General features: G+C 36.1%; 1 protein-coding gene across 2 annotated transcripts in view; it reads left to right on the top strand.

The window, feature by feature from the left end:
• Positions 1-20,673, top strand: part of Tenm1 (teneurin transmembrane protein 1) — a 741,978-nt gene extending 721,305 nt beyond the window's left edge. For both annotated transcript variants that reach the window (XM_047535396.1, XM_047535395.1), the window contains 5 exons: positions 5,521-5,817; positions 11,415-11,802; positions 12,613-13,833; positions 14,414-14,556; positions 16,019-20,673. In XM_047535396.1, coding sequence (XP_047391352.1) covers positions 5,521-5,817; positions 11,415-11,802; positions 12,613-13,833; positions 14,414-14,556; positions 16,019-16,777 — 2,808 coding nt within the window. In that variant the 3' untranslated portion in view covers positions 16,778-20,673. The remainder of the gene's footprint in view (positions 1-5,520; positions 5,818-11,414; positions 11,803-12,612; positions 13,834-14,413; positions 14,557-16,018) is intronic.
• The last annotated feature ends 2,772 nt before the right edge of the window (positions 20,674-23,445 follow it).

Genomic DNA, 23,445 nt, shown 5'->3' with positions numbered 1-23,445 from the left:
CTCAGAGGTCTTGCTCAATGTGTAGTGGTCTGAAAAGACCCTTTTATACTCGGGATATTCCCAAATTTCAATCCTTCCCCTTCTCCTCCCCACCCTCAGCTTTTTACAGGGAAGGACTGATGTAGAATGTTTGGAGAAAGGGTGGAAAAAAGGTTTTTTCACCTATGCTTAGATCAAGGGCTATTGTCTTTCAGAAAAGCAAGCACATACATGAATATGAAGCTTTCCCAGCCCTGCCGGTGATGCCAGCAGTCAGTGGCATTCAGCCCAGTTCTGATTTCTGCTCTAGGGGTTGGTCGCACATAAGCACTCCAGAGGGAGGTTGAGAGGACTCACCTAGAAAAGCATTCACCTTCCCAGGCTTCTCACACATGATTTCCACAGGGGACTTGGCAGGGGTGGCCGGGAGCCTGTGGCATCTTTGATCCCTTCATCCCCTTTCAACTCTTGCTGAATTTTGCATTAACTTCCAAACTTGACTTTGAAACCAGTGTTTCAGCAGCATCTGAATATCAGGGTGCATTATCCAGAAATAGAGGATCATGGATGTAGAAGTCCTGACAAGCAGAAAAAGAACATCACACTGCCCTCCTCTGCCTGCTTTGTAGTGAATTTTCAACAGTGATCACTGCTTGTGTAGCGATAATGACTTTATTAAGAAATGTGTTCTTGAGTAGTAAACTTAATCTATCAGACAAATAAAACCACAAATTTAGTTGAACTGGAAATCACTTGTTACTTTGGCTCTTTAACTATCATTATAACATAAATTGTAACAGTTACAATCGTCTCCAGGAGTACATGGATATTTTACAGCTATTGTAAATGAACGGCATTACAGTTGGAGATATGTGGCTATAAAACCACAGGAAAGGTAGTTGAAGAAAGAACACCTGGTTTCCTAAAGGCTTCCAAGTGCTGCGTATCAAAATACAGGGAATATGTGCTTCTCTATCACCTTTTAGGTGATCACAGCGGGTTACTATATATTTATGCAGTCTATATATTTATGACACTGCATGCATTTGCTACAGATGGTTTAAATAGTCATGATTCCTGATCTGTGGCTCTATTTACTGAATTAAACCTACTCCTGAGACTAACAGCTCATTCCTCAAATAATTTGAGTATCTTACCTCTAATCTTTACATATAATTGATGGCATTTAACGTTTGATAAGTGCTTTTTTTTGCAGAACTTCAAAATTAAGGTCAAATATCATTAGTCCCAGCCTGTTCATGAAGAAACTAAAACCAAAAGAGCCAAGTGCCACAGCCCTATGGAATAATGGACAAACGTCAGGAACAGACAATTCATGGAAGACATTCATAGACCAATAGATGTTAAAAGACGCTCAATCTCAGTAGTAATGAAATAAATGCAAATTTAAATCACAGTAATGTATCCTTTTCCCACTCTCTCATATTGGGAAACATTTATGAACAATAATACTCTAGGAAAGAAAAGAGATGGGCTATCCAACTAGTAGTCAATGGGAGTATGAATTTGTAGAGCCTTGGGGCAGAATAATCTCTCAACTTGTGTCAGGAGTCATTTCATATGCTCTTCTCATTTGACCCAGTAATTTTGCCCCAGGGGTTCTGTATTAAGAAAATATTTATATACAAAAAATGTTCAACAGCACATAAGATATGAAAAAATGGAAAAAAGGAAATCTAATTTCCAACTGAGGGAGAATGGATAAATAAATATTTATCATATTGTAAAATATTATGCAATCGTTAAAAGTCATAGTTTAATATTATTTGATAACATGAGGAATGCTAAAGATAAAACATTGGCTGAAAATATAGGGCACAAAACTTTCAGTATAGCCCTAGTCATATGTTTTAAATTTATGAACAAATATTATGCAAAAAACCAAGATAAAATAGAATGAAATGCAGCCTAGTATTAATAGTAATCCTCATTGGAAGGGCGAATTACAGATTATTATATTTTTCCTGTACATTTCTACATTTTCCAAAGTCTTTTTGCAACAAAAAAGTTATCACTCTTCTAATCAAGGAGTGAGTGTAGAAGTTTTCTTTTCTATCAAAAATAGTAACTCTTAATTACTCATTAAATACTGTTTAAGAAGTTTTCTGAAACATAACTTGAAAACAACCAGCATGCTTCTTTAATTTCATTACAATGAATTCAAAACCAAGTATACAGGTACATGCACTGAGGCTAGATTAAAAATTATCGTAGTCATCATCATCATCTTCAGGTTTTCTTTTCAATGCATTTGATGATTCATTGGCAGTGTTTCATGACGATACCATATTAATAGTAATAAGAATGTTTTTGGATCCAATTAATGATTGATTAATTAGAACACTCTAATAGCTAATATTGCAGAAATTGATGCTTTTACAGCAAAGGACTGTAAAGCAGGCATCTCTACCGTAAAATGTTGCCCTGTGAGAGACATTGGAGTCCCCACTTTAGTTGAAAAAGATATGATTTGTGGAGTTGTTGTGAGATGATATCCAAAATATTCATGAATATGCTTATGTGCATTTTTTCAGAGACACAATGTATAGTTTTCAGATATAGAAGGAATTCTTGACCACAAAAGTTAAAAATTAGTATTGTTTTGTTGAATCAGTTTGGTCTGACTATATTTAATATAGTCAAACCCTAACATAGGTTTTTCCCCCTCCTATCTCATTAACCATTTAACATTCTGTTTGGGATTGTGTTGACAGTTCTCACAGATATAAAGTTCACAAATATAAACTGAGTTTAAATCACATGGATATGTGACACATGGGCCTATTCAAAAGCTGAAATAAAATGAGAAAATTAATCATTACATATTATAAAAATAACAATTACTAATGGTGTTTCACAGTTTACCAAGTACCTGTGTATTGTTTAAAGCTTGGCACAATTCTGTGGCATACAGTGGTAATATCATTCCCATTTCACAGACAGGAAAACTAAGGTCCAGATAGAAGAAATGACTGGTACATCCATGTAACTGGCAGTTAGTTAAATGTCTCCTGACTCCATTCACCACTACTTACACTTCTCAAAGTCTCTCCTTTTTTATTCTTGACTTTGTTTCTGCCAAATATGCTTGACCTTCCTCCATTCAAATCAAAAGGTGTTCCTTGGAAACTCGGTGAAGGGTACAGGTAACACTACCATTTCACAACTGTTTGTAAGTCAGATTATTGCAAAATAAAAAGTTATGGTAAAACAAAAAAAAAAACAGTAAAAGTAAAAATTAATCAAACTAAATTAAAATAAATTGGATTAATTTTAAAAGCCCTCCCCTGAACCTCCTACCTACCTCTCCTTCAGAGCTCCCTTTCCAGAGTCTTCTTCAGCACACTGACCAGCAGGAACTGAACACCCTTAATGACTAAAATCAAGAAAAGCAATTTTTTTCACTTAGCATGCTGTTCTCCAGTTCCACCCACTTATCAGATAATGACATAATTTTATTCTTCTTTATATATGAGGACTTTTATGTGTAATTATAAAGCGCCAGTATTTAAAAAAAACCACACATATAAGGAAAACCAGTAAAGTAGAGAAATGGGGACCAAGGGAAGGAGGAGGAGAGGAAAAGAGGAAGTATTGGGGAATTAAATGGAACAAATTATGTTATATGAATATATGAACACATAGCAATGAATCTCACTGTTGTATATAATCATAATGCATCAATAAAAGCACAAAGAGAACAACTTTTTTCTGAAACACAAAATAACTTGAGTACTGGATTTTCTAAGTGGTTGTGCTATAATCAGCTGGACATAGCAGAATATACTGATGGATTTGCCAAACGCTAACATAACTAAAAAGTGGAAAACTTCAGGTCATTTGTCTGGTTGTTTGAAAACCCATTAAAAGTCTTTTTGCTGAGTTTTAATGTTTTTACCAAGTCATTTAGATACTTGGTTATCTCATGTAGACTTAGCTGAATTTCCATACAGTCAGGTGCCATCAAGTGCTGTCTTTCATAGACTCTAATTTGAGGTCCCTTGAATCAGCCTCACTCTGGATCAACTGCCAGGTTTTAGGACAACCAGACAGAATAATAACATGCAGTAGGAGAAGACTAAAACCAGAACCAAACCAAACAATGAATTGTTTCTTTTTTTATTTGTTAGTGCATTATTATCATACATACTTTTGGGGTTCATTTGACAAATTCATAAATGCACATAACATAGTGTTCTTTGTTTCAATCCCCAGTAACATTCCCTTCCCTTCTCTCCTCCTTCCCTATGATACCCTTTCTCTACTCTACTGATCTTCCTTCTATTTATTTAGTGTTTAAATTGATGCATTTTAGTTATATATAAAATTAGAATGCATTGTAATATATTCATACATGCACATAGAATAATTTTGGCGAACTTCATTCCCCAGTTCATCCCCTTTCTACTCTACTGATTTTCCTTCTATTTTCATGAGATCTCCTTTTTATTTTTATTTTCTCTAGCTTTTGTGTATGAGAGAAAACATTTCACCCTTAACTTTTCTGAATCTGGCTTATTTTACTTAGCATGATGTACTCCAGTTCCATCCATTTACTAGGAAATGACATAATTTAATTCTTTCATGGCTGAGTATAACTCTATTGTGTATATACACCACATTTTCTTTAACTATTTGTCTATTGATAGGCATGCAGCCTGGTTCCATAACTTGGCTCTTGTGGATTATGCTGCTACAAACATTGATGTGCCTTTTATCACTATACTATGCTAATTTTAGTTCTTTTGAGTAAATACCAAGGAGTGGGATAGCTGGGTGGTGTGGTGGTTCCATTCCTAGTAGTTTGAGGAATCTCCATGCTGCTTTCCAAAGTGCTTGTACTAATTTGCTTAATTTGGAATCCAAATTTAACTGGTTAGTTGTACCACCCTTTCAAATGCTGGGGACCTACCAACACTTACCAGGTTTACTTAACTGCCTCAATGGAAATATTGTTGAGTGGGGTTCCATCTCTAGAGAATCTGAGTTCTCCTGTGACAGATATGAAGTTCCCTATTCCCAGGTGTACAACGAAGTCAAAGAAGAGAATCTCTGTATAAATTAGGACTCACTATGTTCCTTTTTACTGATTTCTTATTGCATAAATAATTCACCATTTTATGTCTAGCCTCTTGAAAGGGAAAGGGGGAGAAGCCAACCATGAACCCCCACTCTTGAGTAGGTATCTGATTCACATAAAATAATATCACATAATTATTGAAAATTGTGGTAGTTCACTTGAAGCTTGAGCTACAGAAAAAACAATCAACAACCATAAATCGAATGCAAAGAGTATGTCAAATACTGTCCCAGGAATTCAAACATAGCTTTGGCCCTCCAGGAGTGCACACTTGTGAGGAAATAGAGATAACTGGCATCCGAGGAATGTGAAGCCATGAAGATTCAGAGGTGAAGAGAGACTGATCATTGGAGAATCAGAAAAAGCTTCAGGATTGTGAAAACACTAGTTTAGGAATCAAGGCAGTGCTTAAAATGTTACTTCATATCTCTTTTTTGTAGGCCCATAACAGGAACCTGCTTTCCATAGATTTTGATCATATTACCCGCACTGGAAAAATCTATGATGACCATCGAAAATTCACCCTTCGAATTCTTTATGACCAGACTGGGCGACCTATTCTTTGGTCTCCTGTAAGCAGATATAATGAAGTGAACATCACATATTCACCTTCAGGATTGGTTACTTTTATTCAAAGAGGGACATGGAATGAAAAAATGGAATATGATCAGAGTGGGAAAATAATTTCAAGAACTTGGGCCGATGGGAAAATTTGGAGCTATACCTACTTAGAAAAGGTAAGTAAGTATGTAGGGGGAAAACCTAGTTTTGAGATTCCTGAATGAGAATATTGATAGTAGCCCTAATTACCCACCTTGGTGAGGACCTACAGAGAAAAATCTGTTTTAGCTGTTCTATATAAATGACAACAAAAAATGGTGAGCCAATGATGATAAGCTATTTTTCAGTTGAAAACTTTCCCCAGTTCCATCCTCTGCCAAGTACTGATTCAAACTGAAGTCAGGATAATGGTTTGGCTTTTTCCTCATTTGAGCCTATTTGTTCATGCTCTTGAAAAGGTATCTTTATTATTAAGAAATCTCATACTGAGGGAAAATACCTAGAAAATTATAAAACTGTGTGTTAATGTATCTCAACTCTGGTAAAGGTCTCTTACCCAGTGGATAAGGAATTCTAATTTTCTTAGCAAAGTCAGTGAAATTTTAGTTGTATACATTTGAGGACTAATTTTCAAAATAATCAGCCTGAGGAAATGGTGGCAGGGAGGCCTCATTGGTAATAGGCTTTTGTGTGGAGTAAGTCTCCAGTAGCATCCATAATGGGAGCTTGTGGCTTGTGTCTGGAAAAAAAGAAAAGGATGTTAATCCCACCACGGGAACCATTTGCAATCATCAGTCCCTACAACAGCAAAATGGTTTCTGGTCAGATCAGTACCAGGGAACAATAAGAGCAATTGACTTCTCTCTGCCATTTTCACTTCTGATCTCCTAAGATAGTGCCTCTTCTTTCCCACATTTACCCATTCAACTGAATAATTAGTCCTGAATTAATTTCTGGGAAAATTTTTAAATATCTTCACTTAAGGATTCAAGGGCAATCAGTGCACGGTAACTTATAGACGCTCTTAGACATGAGTTCATATCTCACATAGCAAAATGTCACTATTTGTGCAGAATGATGCCAGGCCTTTCTGATATACCCATCAAAGTAATAATGATAATAATGATGATGATGATGATGATGATGATGATGATAATGATAATAATGTCAGTTGCTGTATGTCATAAAACTCTTTACTACTTCCCAGAGTGTGTTGCTAGGGATTTTACCAAGTTGGATATGCTTAGGAGATAAAACAGAGTTCACTTGGGAGCCAGTGTAAAAGAAGGGAGTCCTTTGCTATATCAACCCTGTGTTGTTTTCTTCTGATGAAATTTATGATCCATCATCTACACTGGGAAAATTTGAATCTTACAAAGCAAGGCTTTCCTTTTTTGAATTTGTATAACAAGAATGACTGGCAAATAATGTAGCTTTAGGTCTACAAAGTGTCAAAGTTGTTAAAACATTAATGGAACCCAAATTTATGGTGGTATGTATACATAGGCAAAGTGTTTCTTAAGGCATGTATTGATGACCTTCATTTTAAAAAGATGCCACTGATCATTAACATCATATTGACTGACTTAGTCTTCCAGGAATAATCCTTACACAGGTCCTCCATGTGACTAGTGAGATAGCCAAAACTCCTTAGGAGCATATGCAGGTTTGAACTCTTAACCCCAACCTCAGTAGCACCAGAGTGTGACCAATGGAGCTAATTGCTTACAGACAGTCACAACTAGGTCTCCTAAGACTTTCCCTTTAGGCTGTCTGTACAATAACAAAAGAACCTATTGAAAATTTAAATTTCTGCTCTGCATGCAGTCTTCTCAAACACCAATGAGAACATCTTATTATTTCTCTTTTCTGAATTAGCTGATTATTTCATCAAATTGGCTTGAGCAAAGAATCTTTTGAAGCACACTTCATATGAGTTCTCTTTGCTGTAGAAACTTAGTGAGCAATAATTATTTTTTAAAAATACCAAACAAAAAGCTTTATGAGATTGTCAATGTTTTCAGTGGACAGAAATAAGACCATATTGACCTAGAATGATGTATCAAGAAAAACCCTAGTGACTTCCAAAGACTAATTTACTGACCAGTGAGACAAGCGAAATCATTTGGCCTTTTATTTGATTTTGTTCCTCTCTTTATTTAATGTTTAATTTGTTCTCTAATTAAAAGGGCAGCTCCTTATTTAAGCAATCCTATTATGCAAAACTCAGAACCTACAAAACACATAATTATGGAATATTTCCTTACTTTCCAAAAATCATTTATCATGAAACTTGTTTTATTAATATTGTTATTACTGATGATAATAACTAATTCACTGGATTGATATGGTGATTAAATGAAATAATATAAAGTACCAAACTAGAGAATTTAAATGTTAGTTAGCACTCACTGCCACTTGAAGATAGATCAAAACTGGGGAAAAAAAAACAAAGAAATGGAGAGAGATAGAAAAGAAGGAAGAAAAGAAATTAAAACATCCTTGAAATTGTGATTCAAGGAAAAAATGAAAGAATATTGAATTTGCTAAAATCCAATTTACTTGTAATTTTTTCAGTGACTTGATGAGGCTTTGGGATTCCTTGTGTTCTCTCTAGTTCTTTGTTTAACATGGCCTTTCCTGACACATCCTTTCAAGAAAGGGGAAGAGAAGGGACAAAGAGGCTTGTCCTCGTGATATGTTTTAAAATAAGAACCCCCCAAACTGTAAAATGTATTTCTCTTTTTCACCCCAAAATAATTCTGTTTTCACCTCTGCAAATTTGCTTGCCATACTTTTGCCATTATATATTTTAAAAGAAGCAGCACATTGTTAACCTTAACATGCAGAAAATCTTGTAGAAATAATTTGACTTCCTCTAGAGTAATTCAAAGTTATACATATCATTTTTGTGAACAATGGTTTGTAGCTATTAGGAGAAAAATAATTGTTTGGGTAATGGCTGAAGTTGCTTAAATGATCTCTCCTCTATTAAAAAATCAATTATTGTTTCTTAAATTTTCTCTATGTAGTCATTAATTCTCTGTCTTGATTTATGACACTTCTCTGAGTTAATTATATTTTGAAGACCTGTGGAGCTAAAATTTTGTATTACTGTAAATGTAAATCTTTCAGTTTCTCAAAATCATTCTTATGAACTTCATTTTTAAAATGCATTTAAATAAATTTTATAATCATTTAATAAGCTGCTTTAGTCTTACACATTTATACAAAATTGCCTCTTTGGGACTGAGGTTTTCAAAGAAAGGCTGCCTACAGGGACAAAACGCTGTCTCTGGCTTCAGCCTCCATATGGCCCCACATTGCCATCTGGTGGTCATTCAAATGCTTTAACTTTTCAAATTTTGCTCTCATTTCTATTTTTGTTCAAGTAAGTATACGGCCATGATTGTTCTTTTTTATTTTTTTTTCTTTACAAGGATCTCTTTTTAGGATATAATGATCAATTAAAGGAATAAAAGCCTCCCACTCTATTATGTGAACTAATAAGATATGGTCTTTTATCCTGCAACAGCAATGTGGACATTGGATAGATTCATAAGCGTTGTTTATGAACAAACTGATAATAATGCCCACCCAAAGTGAAAAAGCAGCCAAGTGAGAGCTAAATGGTATTCTGGCAACATGACAGTTACATTCACAAGATTGCTAATCACGTCATCCACATTCTTGCCATTGGCAGGAAGCTTTAAAATAGACTAGAGAGCTTTTGAGACAGTTCAGCATCAGCACCACCTAGGAACAGGGTTCAGGCAGTGTTTTACTGCATGCTGGAGAATGAGAACAGAGGAGAGAATACAATAATGATGTGCTATAAATTTTTGGCAAGGTTGATACAGCAACTGGAAAAGGCATGGCCCAAGCAAGCTGGTACTAGATAATATGAGGAGGCCATATGGTTGTCGTCCCTGGCCAGCATCACAGGTGACAGATGTCATTTGTCCATGGCAAATTGACAGAAGAGTGCAGAGGAGCTTGGAAATCTTTCAGCATAAAAATAATCCAAAGGCATTTTCCACCAATTCCTGTATAAAGCCCCTCTGCCCTCAGCCACTGCCACATGCTGCTCCATTAATAGGAAAAAGATCCCTGATGGTTTTATTGAGTTCCACCTTGATCAAGGGAAACAGTTTTGCCTTCCTGCCCTCAAGGCTCATACAGGATTTCCAGGTCTTCTGCCTTTGTTCTGGAGGTTTTTCAGAGGTCACAATGGTGGAACTACAGGCTGTGGAGAGATACAGGTTGTCCACAGATGACAAACTGACAGGATTTCTGCATTCACCTCTGGATCCCCAGGCATGTTGGTGGAAAAGAAAGACTGAACAAGACTGAAGGAAAAAGCAAACCACCACTGACTTTTCACTTCCTGGTACTGATATATAACTCAAAATCAGTAATTCTCAAAGGATAGGAAAGCTATGTGGTTCCAAAAAGCACATTCGGTATTAGAATATAGTTTCATATTTGGAAGATACAAATGTACATTATATGTTTATATAATTCACCATCATAAATATTTATGTAATTTGTATCTAGAAAATGAAAACTACTTGTTTTCATAACACAAAGTCCAGAAAATAAGGCTCAACTAAATTCTTTTGCTTGATAAGGTGATTCCCAAGAGGGGAGGGGTAAAACTCTCTTAGGGAGTTATATCAGAAATATTTATTAAAAGATGAGATTTCAATGCTAGTGAATTAAAGTCCTCCCTAAAACAGTACTTTTTATGTCTATATTTTAAATTAAAATAAAATCAACCAATATTTATGAAACACTTATTACATGTAAGGTATTATACCTCAACAAATGTTTGTTCCTGAAATATAAATCAGTTTGGGGAAGAGGAATTGCATAACCAGAGAATTCTTTACTTTTAATCTTATGCTCCCCAAATACTGAAACATGACTAGTTGAAACATGTAATACAAAACGACAGTAATGTTCAATGAGCAACTTTTCAGAAAAACATCTACCATGTGAAATCAACACTTTTTGGTGACTATAAGTTAATATGTGACATCCCCTAACCTCCATTTACTTCCCTCCAATATATCTCCACATTGAACCAACCATGACCTTTCTAAAATACCAACTTGACTATTTCTCCAAGCTGTGCAAGCACCAACCCTCAACTTGTTTGAAACCTCTCAATGACTCTTGGTTACCAACATGCTTTAAGTTCAAGCCCCTTTGAATGGCTTCAAAAGCCCCACATGATATAGACCCAGTTGTACTCACCTCTTGCCATTCACCACCCTGACCCCCAGCACATCCATGCTCTGGCCACACAAAGTTCCACTATGTGTTCTCTTCAATATTCAGACTGTCACAATGATGTTCCTCTATCTGGAGCAATCTCTCCAAATCCCCAGACCCCTCCCTGCCTTTACCTGGCCAATCTTTAGTCATCCTTTAAGTCCTCATTCAGATGTTCTTTTCTCCAGGAAACTTTCTCTGACCCCTTAAGTCTGTTCTTCCCCTACCTCTCATAAGTACTCTATACTTTCCTTGTCATAGCATGTTTCACACTCTACTTTGATTGCTTGGTTACTTGCCTTTATCCTCCATTAAACTGTAAATTACTTGAGGGTAGGCACCATTATTGCACACTACTATATCTGCTAGGGTCTACCACAGTGCCTGGCACATAACAGATGCTTAATAAATTTGTGTTGAATGGATGAGTGTATATTTCCTTTAATCTCAACTTTAGTGGTACATATTATGCTATATTGCCTTTGTCTCGTTTCAGTCTGTCATGCTTCTCTTACATAGCCAGCGGCGTTACATCTTTGAGTATGACCAATCGGATTGTCTGCTGTCAGTCACCATGCCTAGCATGGTGCGCCACAGCTTACAAACCATGCTTTCAGTGGGGTACTACCGGAACATCTACACCCCACCAGACAGCAGCACTTCTTTCATCCAAGACTATAGTCGAGATGGCAGATTACTACAGACTCTGCATCTGGGGACAGGGCGCAGAGTTTTATACAAGTACACCAAGCAAGCAAGGCTATCTGAGATTCTCTATGATACCACTCAGGTCACATTAACTTATGAAGAGTCTTCTGGAGTGATCAAGACAATACACCTGATGCACGATGGATTCATCTGCACAATCAGATATAGGCAAACAGGTTTGTTATGAAAGTGTGGTGATGCATATGTCAGTATTTTATACAATTTTAGCTGGCCACATTTGGAAATAGAAGTGTTATCCTATGCACATTCAATTCAAAAACCTTGCTCTACTTTTCAAATTATCTTGCATTGAAAATTAAAACGTTTTATAGTTTGCCCGAAAGTGGATTCCTTACAAACATGTAGTACATTTCTGTTTCTTTCCTTCAGCTCTCAAGAAAGTTGAGATCTAAGTACCTAGTCTAACTGTATATCCGTTCCTTCTCACCACCAAATCTTCCCAAAGAGGCAGCTGCAAGATATGAATCTCAGTGAAACTAGCTCAAACCCTAGGTAACCTCTGTAAGCCTCAGTTGATGACAAGAGTCACAACTTTCTAATGTATTTCATTCTTTGGGTTTATAACGTGCCCGAATCCAGTTACTTTGATGCTGGACATTGGGAAAACCTAATCCTCTGACTTTGTAGGAAAGGTTAAATGAAATGAAAGCATTTGTATCAGCGATTATAGCAAGAATGCATAGTCATGATACCAGTTTCACCACCCAGGTTCCTGGATGTTGTTACTTCTATAGTGTCTATAATTAAATCATTCTATAACTATGCTATACAGTATTTTTTTCCATATATTGTGATCACCATGTTAAGAATATATATGAGATGATATGCCCAGACCTCAGACATCATAGATCAGCCTATACTATTTCATTTTGAATGTAGTATTGTCAGTACTGAGTAACACTAGACCTACCCGATTGTTCTACATCTATCACCAACTTTTTTTCTCATTATTTTTATTCCTACAGGGCCTCTTATTGGACGTCAAATTTTCAGATTCAGTGAAGAAGGTCTTGTGAATGCACGATTTGACTACAGTTACAACAACTTCCGTGTCACTAGCATGCAAGCTGTGATCAATGAAACCCCTTTGCCCATAGATCTGTACCGATATGTTGATGTCTCTGGTAGAACAGAGCAGTTTGGAAAATTCAGTGTAATTAATTATGATTTAAATCAAGTCATAACTACTACAGTGATGAAGCACACCAAGATCTTCAGTGCCAATGGACAGGTCATTGAAGTCCAATATGAAATCCTAAAGGCAATTGCCTACTGGATGACTATTCAATATGACAACATGGGCCGTATGGTAATATGTGATATAAGGGTGGGAGTAGACGCCAATATAACTAGGTATTTCTATGAATATGATGCTGATGGACAACTGCAAACTGTTTCTGTAAATGACAAAACCCAGTGGCGTTATAGTTATGATCTGAATGGAAACATCAACCTTCTGAGCCATGGGAATAGTGCTCGTCTCACTCCTCTCCGATATGACCTCCGAGACCGCATCACCAGACTAGGAGAAATTCAGTATAAAATGGATGAAGATGGCTTTCTGAGGCAGAGAGGAAATGACATATTTGAATATAATTCTAATGGTCTGCTGCAGAAAGCCTACAATAAGGTTTCTGGCTGGACTGTGCAGTATTACTATGACGGGCTTGGGAGACGTGTTGCCAGTAAGTCCAGCCTAGGGCAGCACCTCCAATTCTTTTATGCAGACCTTGCCAACCCCATAAGAGTTACTCATCTGTATAACCACACAAGCTCGGAAATTACATCTCTGTATTATGATCTCCAAGGTCACCTTATTGCCATGGAGTTAAGCAGTGGTGAAGAATATTATGTAGCCTGTGATAATACAGGTACCCCACTAGCTGTGTTCAGCAGTCGAGGTCAGGTCATAAAGGAGATACTGTACACACCTTATGGTGACATCTATCATGACACTTACCCTGACTTTCAGGTCATCATAGGTTTTCATGGAGGACTCTATGATTTCCTTACTAAATTAGTGCACCTGGGGCAAAGGGATTATGATGTTGTCGCTGGTAGATGGACCACGCCTAATCATCACATATGGAAACAGTTGAACCTCCTTCCTAAACCATTCAACCTCTACTCCTTTGAAAATAACTACCCAGTTGGCAAAATTCAAGATGTTGCAAAGTATACCACAGGTATTTGAATGGTGTAAAACTTTAAGCTAAACTCGAGATAACTCAGTGCTGTTTATTTTATCACATAATCTCAATGCCTTTGTAAATGTTTCCTCTTCCTGCCAGTTAGCCCACAAGTATTGTGCATTTACTCTCTTCCTTAGTTTTCTAGAGTGAGCAAAATGTACCAGTTAACTTCAAACTTGATGCTTTTGCCTCCCACTATTTTTTCTCTTTAAACTGTTTCTGTTTCTGTGTTTCCCTCTTAAAAATTTGTCTGAGTAATTTCATAAAAGAAAAATTCAGGACTATGTTGCATGTAATATCTCTAATATCACAGTCCATGTGGTCTTAGGCCACTACCACATTAAGAGTTGCAATGCAGTAAACTGAGCCTATCTCTGGGATCCTCCACAAGTCAAAAGGTTTCCATATAGAGAGATAATCTGTTTTAAAGTGAGTCACGCAGGGAAGTTGTATCCCTGCCTCCCCATTTTCTAAATACTTTGAAGGCAGGAGGGGCATGCCTCAAGTTTTCAATATAGGATTCAAAGTATGAGCTTTGTGAATGTTGTTTTCTTTTAAATGTTGTATCTTACAGATATTGGAAGTTGGTTGGAGCTATTTGGTTTCCAGTTACACAATGTACTACCTGGATTTCCCAAACCAGAATTAGAAAATCTGGAATTAACTTATGAGCTTCTACAGCTTCAGACAAAAACTCAAGAGTGGGATCCTGGAAAGGTTAGTAAAAGTTTTACCTTCTCTATTTAGCTGGAAAAAAAGAGAGAAGCACATCTAACACCATGTAATATATTTACATATTTTTGCTTATTTATTTTTGAGTTTTGAATAATCACTAAAATGTGTATGATTTAGGAGGAGGCTTCCATGACGAAAAGACCAGGGAATTGGAGCTTTTGAAATATGAAAAACTAAAAGGTTACTTGATGTCTGCTGCAATAAGATAAACAAGAGGAAAAAGGAACCAAACTTTTCAAATTCTGAAATGGGCTTCCAAGGGCATATGAATTCTGTACAGAGAAAATTGTTCACTAAGAGACATGAAAACATCAGACTTCTGGCTGTGAAATAATTTTAAAGGATGGTGCCTTAAGAGCATAAGAATAACAGAATAAAATTATTCTGATAAATAAAAAGTATATAAGCACAATAAATGAGAAAAATAAATATTACAGGGATAAAGTCTGAAAAATAGGAATATCAAAAGCATTCAAGATTCAGCAGGTTATTTCATCAGGAATATGAGGTACAAATAAAAGAAAGAAGGAACTAGGAATACCTGTGTTTGAAAAAAAAGTCTTTAATAAAATAAAACTGAAATTTAGGTAGAAGGACTTGAAATTTAAGTCAAAAGTTACAAAGGAAAGGAAACTTTAAGGAGGTACTGAAGGCTTTTCCCTTTTTGTAAATACATATAACATGTGAATACTCTTCATAATTAAAAGTCCTTCTTCTTTTCTTCCTCCCAGTGCTGAGGATCGAACCCAGGGCCTTGTGCATGCTAGGCAAGCACTCTGCCACTGAGCTAAATCCCAAATCCCTCAAAAATCCTTCGTAACAAATTTTAGCAAAATGTTGAAAATTGCTGAAGCTTCCTAATTGATACTTAGAGGTTCATTAGTCTTTTCTCTTCATTTCTTGGCATGTTTGAAAATCGCCCAAATGAAAAGGTTTTTTGAAAGTACATATAAAAAGAGCAGTGAATGTCTTGCTGTTTTGCCATAGTTGTTTATAAGGTCATAAGCTGTTGAAAGCAGGAACTAAGTCTTATGCATTTCTTTATACCTCACTGTGCCTAATGTATTATTCTACATGCAGTAATAACGTCTAGTCGGTGTCAATTAAATTGGTGGAAATAAAATATGTGTGTTTGGGGGAAGCATTCTAGCTCCAAAATTCTATGATACCAAGTTTGAACATATTTTTTTTAACATTCTTAAACTCAACCAAGATATAAGAATGCTAGGTAATTGGATCACTAGTCTTTTCCCTTTCTCTGTTAGAGATTCCAGACTTGGCTTGTTTTTTTGTTGTTGTTGTTTCTTTTTTGTTTTGTTTTTTAATAATGACTTACCAACATATTAGAAAGAAGCAACCCTGCAGCCTTTCCTGTTGACAATCACCAAGCATAAGGCAGGTGTCTAACCCTGATACAGTCATACTCTGCCTTCTTCTTTCATAGATGATCCTGGGCATTCAGTGTGAGCTCCAGAAACAGCTCAGGAATTTCATTTCCTTGGACCAACTTCCTATGACTCCCCAGTACAATGAGGGACGGTGCCTTGAAGGAGGGAAACAACCAAGGTTTGCGGCTGTCCCTTCTGTCTTCGGAAAAGGTATAAAATTTGCCATCAAGGATGGCATAGTAACAGCTGATATTATAGGGGTAGCCAATGAAGATAGCCGTCGGCTTGCTGCCATTCTCAATAATGCTCATTACCTGGAAAACCTACATTTTACCATAGAGGGGAGGGACACTCACTACTTCATTAAGCTTGGGTCTCTGGAGGAAGACCTGGTGCTCATTGGTAACACTGGGGGGAGGCGAATTCTGGAGAATGGTGTCAATGTCACTGTGTCCCAGATGACTTCGGTGTTGAACGGGAGGACTAGACGGTTTGCAGATATTCAGCTCCAACATGGGGCCCTGTGCTTCAACATCCGATACGGGACAACTGTCGAAGAGGAAAAGAATCATGTGTTGGAGATTGCCAGACAGCGCGCTGTCGCTCAGGCCTGGACTAAGGAACAAAGAAGGCTGCAGGAAGGGGAAGAGGGGATTCGGGCATGGACAGAGGGGGAAAAGCAGCAGCTTTTGAGCACTGGGAGGGTACAAGGTTATGATGGGTATTTTGTTTTGTCCGTTGAGCAGTATTTAGAACTTTCTGACAGTGCCAACAATATTCACTTTATGAGACAGAGCGAAATAGGCAGGAGGTAACGAAAAAAACCTCTGCCTTTGCGTCACCAAAGACTGCCTGTTTTTAAAACATAAAATGGTTTATTGTATTGGTTTTCTAGATCAGAACTCTGTATATGTAAATATGGAGGAAAAACATATCCAACTGCCTTTCAATGTGACGGAAGATGGTATTTTAATATTGTTTGTTTAAACTCTTTAAGAAATGACAGAGATTTTTAGTTCTTGTGTGGCAGTATTCAAAATAACACAAGCAGAACTCAAATAGCTAAAAAACGTTTTCAGAAATCACCACTTAAAATTTGTCAAGCCATGCATATGTTCAACTATACAGAAAGAACCCAAGGTTCTCTATCTCGATTGTGACACCAAGTTTCATATTTAACTGTTGGCAGAACTTGCTGGCTATTTGAAAAAGTGGTGCAATAGTATCTGAACCTTGCATCTCAAAGACTGCCAACCCTTTCACATTTCCCAGATCTGTTATAGGGAACTTAAAAAGAAGTGTAAAATGTCCTTAGTCACCATCTCCTAGGATCAGGACCCATTTCCCTCCCTACCTGATTATTCCTCCTTGCTTGTTAAAGTAAATGCCATGTTGTTGTGCTGTGTTTTGGCGTGTGGTGGCTGGATTCTGTCTACCATGCCTCCCTGTGAGTGGGGTAAGCAGACTGAATTGCCACTATTTGCTTGTGTGTACATGATACCAAAGCAGCTGGCCGATGTGACTTTGCTCACATAACCTGTTTTGACTCAATTTTTTACCAAGTTGTCCAGCTCTTTTGGGGTCATGTAAACAGTTTTTATTAACCTGGGTAGGAATCTCTCATTTATATATAGGGTGTGTTTTGGTCATAGTTTCACTTTAGTGACTCAGTATTTATACACTAATCCAATGGTTTTGTGCACATGAAAGGTAATTTACTAAAACGTATGATTCTGGTACAAAAAAATGAGGCTTTAGCAGGCATATGTGCCTGGGACGCCCATAAATACATTAACTACTAGTGCAGAAATTCATAAGAGCCAACCTTAAAAAATAGACCTAGTACTAAAGTAAAAGGGAAGTACCAAGGGGAAAACCAAAAGAAACATCACAGTAGTTGATGCCACATTGTTTCATCTCACTTAGATTTATCTTTCAAATGTACAATTCTGTATTGAACCTCTCCCAGCCATATTCAGAAAATCGAATTGAGTGAACCTTTTCCAACCTAAAACATTTCAACTAATTATAGAGAGGCAGACTAATTTTTAGTAACATAATTTATATGGTTATTTTAGTTCTCTGTCTTTACCCATTTATTTTTATTTAATCTTCTCTTCTGCCTATGAAAATAACTATTTTCTAGGATGGGTTATTTGTTCCATGATCATTAAAATTTGGAGAAAGGTCAGGATTAGTGTTAATAGCAGCTGCAGTTTCTCAATCTCTATGAACCCCTGCAGTAAAAAGAAGCCTCTTGGTAAGCTGGGAGATTTGTGCCCAGTGACACAAAGGCAGTTTGTAAAATGCTGTGTAATTGTAAGTTACCACAAATGAAAATACATGACAGCGCAGTATGGCCTATAGAAAATTTCCTGAGCCAGCTTCTGCACTTTTATCACCGAGCCTGAACATTTACTATGTCTAAAGGAGAATTTATGATAGAATGTTTGTTTGGATTCTTTCCAGCTACTATCTAAATGTAGTTTGGGGTCATTGCCTTGCTTTGTGATGACAGTTTCTTTGAAAATATGCAAAGTCCGAATCCCAGCTCATGTTAAGGTTTTTAAAGAGTCTGCCTCTTATTACACAAAGGAGACCAAAAGGAATAGGAAAGGAACCCAGCAGACAATAGGTGAGGGTATATTCAAATATTTCATTTTCAAAGCCTTCAGGCTGGGATTATTCCATTCTTACACAAGTATTGAGACAGAGAGAGACAGAAACTTCATGATGAACTCATCTCTTTGTAATTGGAAGCACACCAACTCAAGATATTGCTAATCCAGACTAAAATCATATTATTGGGTTTTTCCTGAATCAGACCTGTTTATTGGTGCAGTATTTTTTCAGGATGGAATTCTAAAATGACTCACACTCTTGTAGAAAATTTGAATACCTCCACACCAACCTAAAAATAAACTCTAAGTTCCTAGAACCTCTGATGTTATTTTAAATCAATGGAAAAATAATTTGTGAACTGTATATAAAGAGTGCATTCTTAAATGTGATGATGTATTTTATCACTAATCCAAGATGTCAATATTAGAGTCTATTTTGCTTATATTTTAAGTGATTACATGTTTTTGCAATTCACTGATGATGTATCATTTTCAAACTCCTTTAAATATTCATTAGAAACAAGTATTTGAAGCTTTTACTTAATAGTAATTACCTTGAACTGTGCATTTCTAGTTTGTAATACATATTTAGTTAGTTTGTGCCTTTAGTTTCTTAATGTTGTATTTGTATTATATTCAGGAAATGCACTTTTTATCACTTACTGCTGTGGTTTTAATACTGCCTTGAACTATTACTGTTCTCTAAAATTTTGGGGAGAAAAGAAAAAAAAACCAAAACATTAGCACTAATGAGTAGTAAATCTAAGAGAAACATTTTGGCATTTCTTAAGAATATAGAGATATTGAGTACACTGCTTCCTATTCAACTGAATAGAAAGAATGCCTTCTTTGACTTGTACTTTGAAGTTTAAATTAATGGAAGAATAATTCAGTTGCATTTCCTGATAAAAATAACAACATTGTTAAGAGAAATATATGGATTTCTCATACCCAGAAGACAGGTGGCTAACACTGCATAGCCACATACCATTCAAGTAAGTTAAAGTGAGAGCACAGTAGTTGGACTCTCCTGTGAAGAACATTCTGGACTGGAGGCAGGGAATACTCTATGCTCATTTCTTTTTCTAAGTTAGGGCCATTTTATTTGTGTTATTTATTTTGTTTTGTTTTGACTCTTGCACTATAGTATAGGGATCCAAATGAGTTGAAAAGTTCAGTTTAAGACATATTTAAGTATGTTTACTTTTAGTTATCATTCTAATCATTATTGATTTGAAGCATGACTCCCAAAGAAAAGGGAAATAAAGCTCAGTTCACACTAACTTTCAACAAAACTCATACCATAGAAATAAGTACATTTTATTTTTAACCCAACAAAATAATGTATAAAATAAACATGTCATTTATTGTCAATTTATCTAAAAGATTTATAATATATAGACTACACATATATAATATAATATATATATATATACAACATAGCCAAATATATAAAAACTTGACAATGTATAATTTGGAATTCATGTACAACCTCCATAGAGAGGTATAAAATTAAGTTATAATTTTCATAAGACTTCTTATTCATCACTGTTGACACAGTTTCTGACATTCCATCATGGTTTTTCTTCTTTCTTTGTTTCTCTCTTTTTCCCTTTCTTTTTTTCAAACTATATTTTTAAACAGACCAGGCCCCACTATAATATCACCTGAGAGAGTCAGGGCGAAGTTTTTGCATTTATAAAGATGTATTCATGTTAAAGGCAATTTAATAGAGTTCAGTGGTAATGGAAGCAAAATACAGTAGTAAAATATTGAAAGAAAAATCCAGAGAGATTGGAACATATAACTTTGGGGGAAAACATAAGGCTACAGATTGGATGCAACATTCTTGCTTTCTTAGAGGAAGTCACATACACATAGCTGACCTGACTAGTACTTCAGATCCCAGACTGCTCTTCCACAGCCTTCTGTATGGTTCTTTATTCTGCAAAGAAAACAAAACAAAACAAAAAAAGCAAAACACAAAAAAGCAAAGCAAAACAAACAAACAAAAAAAAAGAAAACAAGAACAAAAAAATCAACCATAAAATAGTGACTATTATTTCAGTGTGTCCTCTGTGTGAAAGCTATTGGGGACCAAATATATAACTATGTGTAAGAAGAAATTACTTCCTAAACAGTAACTGAAAATACTTAGTTAAACTTGCTGTGGATGTTGTCTTGGCAGTTGTCACCTTACATTATTTGTCAAAGGAAGTGTGTTTGGCAGTTGAAAATCTTTCCTTAGATTTAGTGGTGGACTTTAACCTCTTAAATACATGTTAGTATATCAGATTGTGTCCTTGAAAAATATTTTACTTGTATGAATCATGACAATGTCTAAATCTTTACTATTCTTCTGGCAAAAGCATCAGTAAGAGAGAAGGTGAAAAAGAAGTATAGCCTTTATGTCAGAAAAATATTCTTTTTAGCTGCTTACTTTCTCATGAAAAGTAAAGATGTTTACAGTGTATGCCAAGATTTTCAGTTTCTATATAACAACAGTTAGAGGTTCTAATCATACTGAAAATTGTGTTATAATGGCCTGAGCCATGTTGCTAGGAAACAATAGGTTCCAATTTTGTATTCCTGCTCTCACTCCTGTGCTGAAAAGTGACTGGATACTGTACAGGTTCATGTTCTCTGGCTGCAGTTAAATGGTCTTTTGCATTTTGCTCTGGCTTTCAGGCCAGAAGCATGCATTTTTCTACAAGAGCATCACAACAACATGCTGTAAATATTTAAAGTTAAACATTATGTGTCGATATTTGAAAGAAAAGTACTTTGAATATTTCATTTTTAAAAAATAAAATTGCAAACGAACACTGTGTCCCAGTTTATTCATGCGCCAAACTGCATTCTCAAGTCAGTCTGGTCACCTGAGATAGGAAAAGTAACTCCCTGATGGGGAACAATAAAATCCACATCATCTTGAAAATGTAGGTGCAGAAATCAAAAAGGCACTAATCCTAGTCAGATGTCTCTTCATTTTTATTATTCATACAAATAGGATCTCTGACACAAATGACCACTTAATAAACAAAGAAGAGTAGCTGCTGTGAATTTAAATGCCTCTAGGCTATGACATTTTCAAAGGTTTTACTCTATCCCTTTGATGCTTTTTTAAGCAATAGAAAGAAAATTAAAAATTGCAGAAAATGTGGGGGAAGGACAGTTAGGAGACCAGGGTGCCCAAATACATTTGGCAAAAAATGGATGTTTGGGGTAGAGGGGGTGTCACTCATAATAGGCTAAAAAATACAACAACTCTTCCAAGGCACTATGCCATAAACAATTACAATCCCCATTTGTCACTGTTTTTCACAAGATATTTCCAAGTGACACTGGGGAAATTGGCCAAAAGAAAAAAATCATCTTGATAAAAAAATCATCTAGTGGGGCAGATAGAGTCCAACTATCCCTTGCTGAAATGTACACCACTTCAAATTGCTCTGTTGATTTCTTATTTATATATATATGTAATACACATGTATGGACATATATATGTACATATATGTATATATGTGCATATGTGTACATATAAACATATATATGTATATAGTTGTGTGTACACACACATATACACAGATACAGTGAAGATTCATAACCTGTCAGCAAAAGGAGGTTGACATTAGCATCACCTGGGGATTTTCTTCAAAATATACACCACACCAAACTCTCAGAGTATTTAAAAAAGAAGAAGTCAGGTGCAGTGGCACATGCCTTTAATCCCAGCAGCTTGGGAAGCTGAGGCAGGAGGATTGCAAATTCAAAGCCAGCCTCTGCAACTTAGCAAAGCCCTGTCTCAAAATTTAAAGAACAAAAACAGAAGGGTTAGAGATGTGGTGCAGGGTTTAAGCATCCCTGGGTTCAATCTCTGGCACCAAAAATATAATAATAAATAATAAAAAGGCAGGGATTCCTACATTGGCAGAATTATTCAAAGAAATAAGGACTTTCTCCATTTTCCTTCCCTATTCACCCTCACTTGTAGAGATCTTTAAATATCAATGTAATCAAATATTTAATAATGTTACTATCTTCAAGTTATATAATTCTACGAGATGGGCTATACAGCCTGCACAGGTTATATAATTCTAATACCTCAATAATCCTCTGAGGTGAGTAGGATTTAGCAAATGAAGTAGTTTACATGGATTTTCAATAACTGAGGTGAAAGGAAAATTCAGGTCTCATGTATCACTGTTTTTACTCTCTGTTCAATACTGAGTGTGGCACCACTTCCTGTCATCTTGTGAGAGAACAATTCAATTTCTGTGTGTATAGTGGGACATGTAGTCAAGATATATATGCATATGTACGTGTGTGTGTATGTTAATGTGCTCTATCCAGTTTCTCACGTTTGTTTTATCCTCATACATGAAAAATTTTTTTCATTCAAGACCCAAATAACCCTGCCAGGTGCAGTGGCACAAGCCTGTAATCCCAGTGACTCCAAAGGCTGAGGCAGGAGGATGGAGAGTTCAAAGCCAGCTTCAGCAAAAGCAAGACGCTAAGCAATTCAGTGAGACCCTGTCTCTAAATGAAATACAAAATAGGGCTGGGGATGTGACTAAGTGGTCAAGTGCCCCTGAGTTCAATCCCTGGTACAAAAAACAAATAAATAAATAAATAACCCCGTGATAAGAATTCAACCTTTTACTACAAGTTTGACCAGTGATCCCAAATTATAAAAATGTTCCAAATAGGTAATTTAATTTCGTCGTTAGCTGCAAACAGTAAAACAATGGTATTCCATTTACTGTAAGGGCAAACAGGTGGGAAAGTTGAATTTATAATACCCTCACAGGAAAACTAGGCATCTTGCAACCTTGAAATGCTCAAGGGCAAATCTGGGTTTT

This window comes from Sciurus carolinensis, chromosome X (assembly GCF_902686445.1).
Source record: "Sciurus carolinensis chromosome X, mSciCar1.2, whole genome shotgun sequence".
NCBI lineage: Eukaryota > Metazoa > Chordata > Mammalia > Rodentia > Sciuridae > Sciurus > Sciurus carolinensis.
This window is presented reverse-complemented; position numbering and strand designations above follow the sequence as displayed.